Source organism: Nomascus leucogenys, chromosome 18 (assembly GCF_006542625.1).
Source record: "Nomascus leucogenys isolate Asia chromosome 18, Asia_NLE_v1, whole genome shotgun sequence".
Lineage (NCBI taxonomy): Eukaryota > Metazoa > Chordata > Mammalia > Primates > Hylobatidae > Nomascus > Nomascus leucogenys.
In genome coordinates, this window is record NC_044398.1 from 101,825,357 (window position 1) to 101,836,063 (window position 10,707).

Consider the following 10,707-nt stretch of genomic DNA (forward strand, 5'->3'; position numbering starts at 1 on the left):
AGGTGGAGAGACAGGAACACGGGCCATTTTCATCACCCCAAAGGTTTCCTCACCTCTCGGTCACCTGCCTGAAGGGGCGGAGAGCAGACACCCTCGGGTGATACGTGTTGCTTTGGGCCATGGTTATACAGGTTTGGCAATCATCACAATTCATTGGACTGGACATTTCAGGTCTGTGCATTCTGTTTATTTAATTTTCTCTCAATAAAAATATATATCTATACATTCAGTTCCCACTCGGACATACAAAGGGACTGGAAGTCAACTTCACAACCACATCAGAAATGCTGGGCGAGTTGAAACACAGCTGAACAGCCATCTGAGAACCGAGCTCACAGGGCAAAGCACTGCCCCCAAACCGGACAGAACGGTGGCTACTTGGGAGGCTGAGGTGGGAGGATTGCTTGAGCCTGGAAGATTGAAGCTTCAGCGAGCTAGGATTGCACCGCTGCATTCCAGCCTGGGCAACAGAGCAAGAGCCCATCTCAAAAAAAATTTTTTTTAAAACTCTGCTCTACAAGAGACATTAAGAGAATGAAAAGACAAGCCACAGACTGGGAGAATAGCTTTGCAAAACTCATGTGATAAAGGATGATTATCCAAAATAGAGCAAGAACTCTTATCGTCAACATTAAAGAGAACAAGCAACCCGGCCAGGCATGGAGTCACGCCTGTCATCCCAGCACAAGCAACCCGGCCGGGCGCGGTGGCTCACGCCTGTCATCCCAGCACAAGCAACCCGGCCGGGCGCGGTGGCTCACGCCTGTCATCCCAGGACTGTGGGAGGCCAAGGTGGGCGGATCACGAGGTCAGGAGATCAAGACCATCCTGGCCCACATGGTGAAACCCTGTCTCTGCTAAAAATATAAAAATTAGCTAGGCGTGGTGGCACATGCCTGTAATCCCAGCTACTCGGGAGGCTGAGGCAAGAGAATCACTTGAACCAGGGAGTTGGAGGTTGTGGTGAGGCGAGCTCAGGCCACTGCACTGCAGCCTGGTGACAGAGCGAGACTCCGTCTCAAAAAAAAAAAAAAGAAAAAAGAAAACAAGCAACACAATTAAAAAGTGGGCATATCAGATAAATCTAACAAAGAGATTGAAAGAATTAAAAAGAAAAAAAAAGTGGGCAAAAGAGCTGAACAGACACTTCACCACTTCACCAAAGAAGATACACAGATGTCAAATAAGCACCTGAAAAGATGCTCAGCATCAAACGTTATTAATTAAATTAAAATAACAATGAGATACCACTACACACTCGTTAGGATGGCTAAAGTCCCCAAGACAGACAATACCAAGTGCTGACAAGGAGATGGAGCAATGGGAACTCTCATCCACTGCTGATGAGAAGGCAAAACGGCACAGCCACTTTGGAAGACAGTTTGGCAGTTTCTTACAAAGCTAAACATACCCTTACTATATGATCTAGCAATTGTGCTCCGAGGTATTTATTTACCCAAGGAGTTGAAAGCTTATGCCCACACAAAAACCTGCACGTAATGTTGATAGCATCTTTATCCAGAATTGCCAAAAAGTTGAAGGAACCAAAATGTCCTTCAAAAGGTGAATGGGTAGAACAGCTGTGGTACATCCAGACAATGGAATATCATTCAGAGATAAAAAGCAATGAGCTGGCCAGGTGGGTGTCTCAGGCCTGTAATCCCAGCACTTTGGGAGGCCGAGGCGGGCGGATCATGAGATCAGGAGATCGAGACCATCCTGGCTAACACGGTAAAACCCCGTCTCTACAAAAAAAAAAAAAAAGGCCGGGCGCGGTGGCTCACACCTGTAATCCCAGCACTTTGGGAGACTGAGGCGGGTGGATCATGAGGTCAGGAGATCGAGACCATCCTGGCTAACGTGGTGAAACCCCGTCTCTACTAAAAATACAAAAAAAAAAAATTAGCCGGACAAGGTGGCGGGCGCCTGTAGTCCCAGCTACTTGGGAGGCTGAGGCAGGAGAATGGCGTGAACCCCGGGGGGCGGAGCTTGCAGTGAGCCGAGATCATGCCACTGCACTCCAGCCTGGGAGACACAGTGAGACTCCGTCTCAAAATAAATAAATAAATAAATAAGTAAATAAATAAATAAATAAAAGCAAGCAGCTATCAAGCCTTAAAAGACATAAAGGGGCCATAACTGCCTACTACTCAGTGCGAGGGGCCAGTCGGAAAAAGTTAATAGTGTATCGTCGATAGTGGATAAGTCAAAGCTTCAGAGACAATGAAGATATCCGTGGTTTCCAGGCGATGGGGAGAGGGAGAGTCAGCGGAACACCGGATTTGGAGGGCAGGGGATGTATTCCGCATACTACGGCAACGGTGGACACGTGACTTGTGCACTTGCCACGACCCACAGAATGTACAACAGAGAGAGTGAACCCTCCCGTAAACTGTGGGCGTTAGTTAGTAATAATGTATCAATATTGTTCATCAGCTGTAACAATGCACCCACAGTAATGCAAAATGCTCGTAACAGGAAACTCTGTGTGTGGGGGTGTGTGTGTGGGGGGATGCGATCTGTACTATCTGCCCAGTTGTCTGTAAACTTAAAACTGCTCTAAAAAATAAAGTGCTTTAATTCCAAAACCCCATACAACTTCACGTGCAATTTCACCTTGCAACAGCCTGCTTTTAATCTCCCCTGGATCCTTCTGTTACTGTAGCACATGTTGCACCCGTGTGTATTCCATAAACCACACAATACCTGCACGCGCTTTGCTGTTGTTGCTTCAAACTGTCAATTCTCTTTCAAATATTTTTTGAGAGAGAAAACTGTCTTACACAGCTGTTTCCATTTCCAGAGCTGGTCTAGATTTTCATCTCTTATCATCTTGTTCCTGCAGAACTTCCTTTCACATTTCTTTCTTTTCTTTTTTTTTTTTTTTGAGACAGAGTCTCGCTCTGTCGCCCAGACAGGCGCCCGCCACCACGCCCGTCTAATTTTTTGTATTTTTAGTAGAGACGGGGTTTCACTCTGTTAGCCAGGATGGTCTCGTTCTCCCGACCTCGTGATCCGCCCTCCTTGGCCTCCCAAAGCACTGGGATTACAGGCATGAGCCACCGCGCCCGGCTAATTTTTGTATTTTTAGTAGAGATGGGGTTTCATCACGTTGGCCAGGCTGGTCTTGAACTCCTGATCTCAGGTGATCCATCTGCCTCTGCCTCCCAAAGTGCTAGGATTACAGGCGTGAGCCATTGCGCCCGGACATAATTGATTTTTTTTATTGGGAGGTCATCCTTTTTCATGCCTGCTTTTTCTTTCTTTTTTTTTTTTTTTTTTAGACAGGGTATTGCTTTGTCGCCAGACTGGAGTGCAGTGGCACCATCTCGGCTCATTGCAACCTCTGACTCCCTGGTTCAAGTGATTCTCCTGCCTCAGCCTCCCGAGTAGCTGGGATTACAGGCACGTGCCACCACGCCTGGCTGATTTTTATATTTGTAGTAGAGACGGGGTTTCACCATGTGGGCCAGGCTGGTCTCGTTCGCCTGATCTCATGATCCGCCCACCTCGGCCTCCCACAGTGCTGGGATTACAGGTGTGAGCCACGGCGCCCGGCCACCTGCTCGTTTTTGCCTAGCCCCGGACCTCGTGAATACTCTCTGGAGTGTTTTGTTGTGTGCTGGGTTGTGTTATATTCCTTGACATCGTTTTGAGATGTGCTCTCACGGGCAGTTAAGTTACTTGCAATCATTTGGATCCATCTGTGGTTTGCTTTTCAGCGTTGTGAGGGTGGGTCCAGAGAAGTCTTCCGTTTCGGAATAATTTTCTCCCCTAGTACCTTCCATACCCTTCTGAGGACTCTCCAATGCCTGCCTCTGACAAGGTTTCTCCGCTCAGCTGGTGGGAACATGCGATATTCCCAGCCCTGCGTGCACTCCCGGACTCCTCTGCCCATCTTACCTGGTGGTTCTTGTTTCTGACGTGGCTCCTACCTCTCTCTGCATCTCCGGCTCTCGGCCAAGGACGCCGGGGGACCCCCCTGTGGATGCCCGGAGCTCTCCGTGCAGTTCTCTCCTCTCCGGTTTTCTGCCTCCTGAGTCCTGGCTGTCTGGGCCTCTCCACACGCCGGTGTCCGTCTCGCCAGCCCAGCAAGCTCCTGGGGCTGGGTTTCCCATTGCTGCCCTGAGTCCGGACACGGTCACTTCGTCTCACCCGGCTCCCCACCCTTCTCTCGGGGACACTGCCCCACGTGGCCTCTTGCCCAATGTCTGCCAAGGGCCTGGGACCCCAGCACCTGCAGCACCCCCAGGGGAGGGGCCGGGGATCGAGGCAGGGTGCCCAGGACTCGCCCTGATTGGCCCAGTGTTAGCCAATCAAAGCACTCGCATCCCCATGGCGCTGATTGGTCCGCCTCCCAGGCCTGACCCAATTGGAGCATTCCTAAGAGAAGTGGTCCCAGAGCCCCTGCTTCTGGGGTGCCAGAGACCTCTGCACACCACAGCCCTGGTGTCCCTGTGCGTCCCTGGGTTCTCCCACCCCTGGTGTCCCCTGAGTCTCTTCTTCACTGTCAGCCCTGGTGTCTCCCGTCACCTGATCCCCTCACCTCCTGGGCTCCTGAAGGTCCCATCTTGTGGGCTTCATTCATGGAACCAGGACGGGGCAAGTGGAGGCCTCTGGGGAGTTTGTCCAGAGAATGGAAGAGAAGCAGGATCATGAGCAGGAGCGGTCCGGGCCACCCCTGCCAGTCCCCCGGGGGATGCAGCCCGGAAGGAGTCCAGATGGATATGGCCCTGGTGTGCAGAGTCAGCCCCAAACCAGGCTGGTCCCAGGCAGGGTGGGGGCAGGAGGAGCCCTGGCGTGGCCCTGTGTTGGGGGTCGGGGGTAGGCGGGGGGTCCTGGGGCTCGGAAGGGCAGGAGGTGGGCTGGAGGCCCCAGTGACCAGCAGGCCCAGGGGGGTCGGGAGGTGGGGTGGACGGACCTGCAGGGACAGTGTCAGCGCCGGATGGGATGGAGAGCACAGGGAGCTGGGGCCAGGGGTGAGTCCATGGGGAGCTGGGCTGGGGCCGGGGATGTCCATGGGGAGCTGGGCTGGGGCTGGGGGTGAGTCCATAGGGAGCTGGGGCTGGGGCAGGGGTGAGTCCATGGGGAGCTGGGCTGGGTCTCCTGGGGTTGCACCTGCACTCCTGTCTGCTCTTCCCTCTGTGGATGAAGCTCAGATCCCATGAAAAGGAGGCACCTGCAGACCAGGGGGCCTGCACGGACAGCCCCAGAGATGGACACTGAGGACTCGTAGGAGGACTTGGGTCTCATACGGGGGGTGGGGAGCAGGGCCCCTTCCTGGCTGAGGACACATAGTGCTGTCCCCTCTCAAGGCTGTTTCCCCATCTGACAAAGGGGTCTCATGTGAGCCCCCAGCCAAGTGAGTTGAGGAGGGCTGGCCCCACCCCCGTCGTTTCGGAGTCCGTAGGAGGGGTGACACCCGTCATGTCCCCACCCCGTGGGCACCTTCCTGTCTCTTGGAGTGTGGCCCATGGGCATGAGTTCCTCGCCCCATGTTCCTCTTGGGGAAGCAGGTTTCGGGGGTGACTGGTCTTGTAGCATGGGGCAGCCAGGCCACCTGGGTGCAGCTATGCCTGAAGGCCTCCTGGCACCAAGACAGGGGCAGGAGAAGATCCCACCAGTGGGAAGGTGCTGCGTTCTGGTGCTGGGATCCACCAGCTGACAGATGGAGCTGCGAGCCTCCACTGCTCAACTCTCGGTGGGGCCCATCTGGCAGCCCCACACACAGAGGGCATCGGGGTGGCGGGGGCACGTGTTCCACGGGGGCCCTGGGTCTGAGTCATCCACTTCCTCAGCATCTGGATGGGAGGGCCTGGTGCCCTTCCTCCGCCCCATCCTGATCTGGAAGGATAAATGGGGAGGGGAGAGCCCACTGGGTAGAAGGAACAGGGAGCGGCTAGGGTAAGTCCCCACTCTCAGAGACCCTGACATCAGCGTCACCTGGAGCAGAGTGGCCCAGCCTGAGCCTCAGTGCACCAAGACCCACAAGCCTGGACCCACCCCGGTCCCCTCGTCCCAGCTCCATTCTTCACCCCACAATCTGTAGCCCCCAGCCCTGCCCCGTGAGGCCTGGCCAGCCCCACGATGCCCCTCCTTGCTCCGCAGATGCTGAGCCTGCTGCTTCTGGCGCTGCCCGTCCTGGCGAGCCCGGCCCACGCGGCCCCTGGTGAGTCCCAGCCCGGGTCCACCCTGCCCCTCACCACATTCCGCAGGTCAGGGCCTGGGTGGGTTCTGGGGAGGCCGGGCTGGCCCCCACACAGGGAAAGGCTGGGCCCAGGTGTGGGGCTGCTTCCTGGTCCTGACCCGGTTCCTGCCCCAGCCCCAGGCCAGGCGCTGCAGCGAGCGGGCATCGTTGGGGGGCAGGAGGCCCCCAGGAGCAAGTGGCCCTGGCAGGTGAGCCTGAGATTACACGACCAATACTGGATTCACTTCTGCGGGGGCTCCCTCGTCCACCCCCAGTGGGTGCTGACCGCGGCGCACTGCCTGGGACCGTGAGTCTCCCGGGGCCTGGAGGGGTGGGCGAGGGCCGGATGTGAGTCCTGGCTCCCGGGTGCTCCTGGGGGCTGCCCAGGGCCCTGAGTGGGAGCCTCCACTGCCCAGGGACGTCAAGGATCTGGCCGACCTCAGGGTGCAACTGCGGGAGCAGCACCTCTACTACCAGGACCAGCTGCTGCCCATCAGGAGGATCATTGTGCACCCCCAGTTCTACACCGTCCAGACCGGAGCGGACATCGCCCTGCTGGAGCTGGAAGAGCCTGTGAACGTCTCCAGCCACGTCTACACGGTCACCCTGCCCCCTGCCTCGGAGACCTTCCCCCCGGGGATGCCGTGCTGGGTCACTGGCTGGGGCAACGTGGACAATGATAGTGGGTCTGGGGACAGTGGGAGGTGGGGTGCAAAGTCTCAGCCACAGCCCAGCCCCTGGGCTCCCTCTGGGCTCCAGGTGGGGGTTGCTGGGCCCCCTCCTGAGGCTGCACCCTCTTCTCCACCTGCAGAGCCCCTCCCACCGCCATTTCCCCTGAAGCAGGTGAAGGTCCCCATAATGGAAAACCACGTTTGTGACGCAAATTACCACGTTGGCCTCTACACGGGAGACGACATCCGCATCGTCCGTGACGACATGCTGTGTGCGGGGAACAGCCGGAGGGACTCCTGCCAGGTGGGCCCCGCGTGTCCCCCTGCCCCCGCACCACAACCCCCCACTCCCGGGCCTGGTCGGCGAGCGCTGACCTCTGACCTTCCCAGGGCGACTCTGGAGGGCCCCTGGTGTGCAAGGTGAATGGCACCTGGCTGCAGGCGGGCGTGGTCAGCTGGGGCCAGGGCTGTGCCCTGCCTAACCGGCCTGGCATCTACACCCGTGTCACCTACTACTTGGACTGGATCCGCCGCTACGTCCCCAAGAAGCCCTGAGCCAGGCCTGGGGTGGCCACCTGGGTCATTGGAGGGCCAGCCCCTCCTGTCCAAAACACCACTGCTTCCTACCCAGGTGGCGACTGCCCCCTACACCTTCCCTGCCCCGTCCTGAGTGCCCCTTCCTGTCCTGAGCCCCCTGCTCTGTTCTGAGCCCCTTCCCCTGTCCTGAGGACCCTTCCCCATCCTGAGCCCCCTCCCCTGTCCTAAGCCTGACCCCTGCACTGGGCCCTCCAGCCCTCCCCTGCCCAGGTCGCTGGTGGTGGGCCCTAACCCTCCTGAGCGCTGGACCTCATTAAAGTGCATGGAAATCACTGGTGTGCATCGCTGTGTTTCTGGTTGTGGATGTCACTGGGGGAGAAGGGCTCCAGGTGTGCTGAGGACAGCTGCTGGAGTGTGAGGTCCTGGCCCTCAAGGCACAGCCAGTCACTGTGGGACGGGGCCTCCTGGGCAGCCCTGGTCCCCGGGGCTGGCTTCTCCCCACACGATGCATCCAGCATTCGGGTCACACAGAGTCACTCGAGCAATTTAGATGATTGTAAAGGACAGCCACGTCCCTGCAACCGGGTCAAGACAGAGCTTGGTCGACGTGAGCCCCGATCCCACGATTCCCACGAGGTCTTCTCCCGGCCCCTCCGTCCACTGCTTCTGCTTTGCCTAGTTGCTTCCTTTGAGATAGGATCTCACTCCGTCATCCAGGCTGAAGTGCAGTGGTGTGATCAGGGCTCCCTGCAGCCTTGAACTCCTGGGCTTCAGTGATCCTCCCATCTTGGCCTCTCATGTAGCTGGGCCACAGGAGTGAGCCACCACACCCAGTTAATTTTTGTATTTTTAGTACAGATGGGGTTTCGCCATGTTGGCCAGGCTGGTCTTGAACTCCTGACCCCAAGTGATCCGCCTGCCTCGGCCTCTCAAAGTGCTGGGATGACAGGCGTGAGCCACCGCACGCAGCCTGAGTTTCGGATTTTCAAATTCATTTTGAGGTCTTTCTCTTCATCAATACGTGAGCCCTTTGCATCTGGCGAGTGTTGCATTTTATCCCAGGTTCTTGCTTGCATTTTATATTTGAACATGATTACACTCATAAATGAAATGTGGGGCTATTCTGGTTGAAAAAAAACTCTCTAAAGAAACATTCACTCTTTCCTTCCAACTGTCAGATGCAGAGATGTGCATTTAATCTCCCGAATCTCTGCAAATGACCTCTGTCCTCGCAAGGGGTGGACTCGACTCCCAGCGCCCTCTCTAGCCCCACGTGACCTCTGCCTCTGCAGCCCCTGGAGGCCCATCCCCCGACTCCTGTTCTGCAGGCCCAGGGTCTTGTTTATGAAGATGGACCTGGAACTCGGGCCCTCCTTCCTCTCTCTGGCCCATCCCACCTTCTAGGGATCAGAGAGAGTGCGGGGTGACCCCCAGGGAACACTGGGCCCCCAGAAGCACTTCCACACGCCCAGCGGAGGTTTTGCGGGGTGGAAGTCGGAGGGATGAGACCCCGAAGGGAAGCAGCACGGCCCCTCAGGACAGGGCTTCCGGTATAAGGAAAGGTGGACAGCAGGGGCCGGTCACTGGGTGGACGGGGCGGGGCAGGCTCCAGCCCCAGAGCTTCCCAAATTAGATCCAAGATCCCTGGGAAGCTCAGTGAAGCTCAGCCCAGTCACACTGGCAGAAGTGAGCGTCAGCCTCAGCAAGAAGGGTCTCTCAGGACGTGGCAGGCAGGCTGCTGGCCAGGGCTGCAGCCACCTGCGTTTTGACTGGGACGGGGGGACCTGCTCCAAGATCACCCACGTGGCTGCCGGTAGGAGGCCCTGGTTCCCTGTCACAGGGGGTGTGAGGATGAGGACGAGTGGGGGGGGACAGGGTTCCTACTGAGGGGACAGTGCCCAGGTGGCCAGGTCACCGTGGACAGAAGCAACCCCAGGTCTCCCAGGGTCCTGGACTACAGGAGACCCCACCAAGCCGGGGGCCATCGCCAGGGCCAGGCCCCCCTCCCCGCTCCTCAGCTGGCTCTCCTGTCCAACGGTGGGGGGAATGGCGCCATGTCACAGGAGCGCTGGGGCTCAGGGGACGGTGCGTGGAGCTTCTTTCTCCCCAGTAGGCCTGGAATCTGGGTGGTGATGAGCACTCTGCGGGGAGCGGTGTGCTGGGGCACAGGCAGGAAGACAGGGTCCCCAGTGCTGGGGGTGAATTGAGTTGGGACAAGTGAGGGCCCTGAAGTCCCCGCCTGTGGGGACTTGGGGACCTGGTTCCATGAAGACGCTGCCCCTCAGGCTCCCTCCCCACTGGGTGACTTCGCCCTGTTGGGGGCACCCTGGGCCGGGGACTCGTGGCTCAGGCCCCTCTCCCTTGTGTGGGGTGGGACTGCCTTGCCTCCCCTGAGGCCGCCGTGAGGGAGGAGGGTGCCCTGTCGTGGGTGCACTGCTGGCCCCGCATGCTGGCGTTGTCCTTATTCATCACCAGGAAAAACACTGGACTCCAGTTCTGAGCCTTGGCTACCCCACGTGCTGGCGTGCAGGAGGCCAAGTCTGTGCCTGGGAGGGCAACTCCCCCTACCCGTGCCTCAGTTTCTCCACATCAAAGAGGGGATCCCTGACCTAGAGGGTCTCAGCCGGACCCTCCAGCCTGGCCTGTGATTTGGATCTGGGGAGGGCAGGAAAGTCCTGGGCACTGCCCAGGGCCCCTAATCAGCTGAGTCATCAGGCTGGGGCAGCCAGGACGGTTAGAAGGGCCAACTCAGGCTGGGCTGGGAGACGGTCCCCATCTGATCTGCCGCGCGAGCACGGGACCTGCTGCCGGATGTGGGGACAGGGACTTCTCGAAGGGTGGTTGTCACGAGGGCCTGAGCTGTCTCCATGGGGCTGCTGGGCCTTGAGTTGGGACCCTCCTGAGGAACCCCCAGGACTGGGCTCCCAGAGGATGAAGGAGAGGGGGCCGGTGTGCCCCGAGGGAACCAGGGAGGAATTCTCGGAGGGGGCGGCACTGACAGGAACACTCACCTCTCCCTCAGCCCTGGCCCTGGGGCAGAGATAGGGTGAGAAGTGCTTGCCTTCTGTCCTTCCCCGCTGTGCCCTTGACTGAGCCGGCCACTTGGTGCCAGGGCTGTGGCGTCCACATAGGGATGAATGGAGGTGACGACCCTTCTCTGCAGATGTGCAGAAGGAACAGGTGGGGCCGTCTGTGGAGCTCCGGCCTCCTCCTCTGTCCTCCCGCCCTGCCCGACAGCAGGTGTGTGGCCACCCCTACCCCCCACGCCCAGCAGGTCCAAGGGTCAGGCAGGCCCTCCTTCTCCGTACAGTG

General features: G+C 58.1%; 1 protein-coding gene across 1 annotated transcript; it reads left to right on the forward strand.

Annotated features, from left to right (window-relative positions):
* Positions 1–5,903: 5,903 nt before the first annotated feature.
* Positions 5,904–7,727, forward strand: LOC100586612 (tryptase alpha/beta-1). Its single transcript, XM_030798291.1, has 5 exons — positions 5,904–6,169; positions 6,323–6,494; positions 6,604–6,869; positions 6,999–7,162; positions 7,249–7,727. The coding sequence occupies exons 1-5, from the start codon at positions 6,088–6,090 to the stop codon at positions 7,411–7,413; spliced, it is 849 nt and encodes a 282-aa protein (XP_030654151.1). The 5' UTR covers positions 5,904–6,087; the 3' UTR covers positions 7,414–7,727.
* The last annotated feature ends 2,980 nt before the right edge of the window (positions 7,728–10,707 follow it).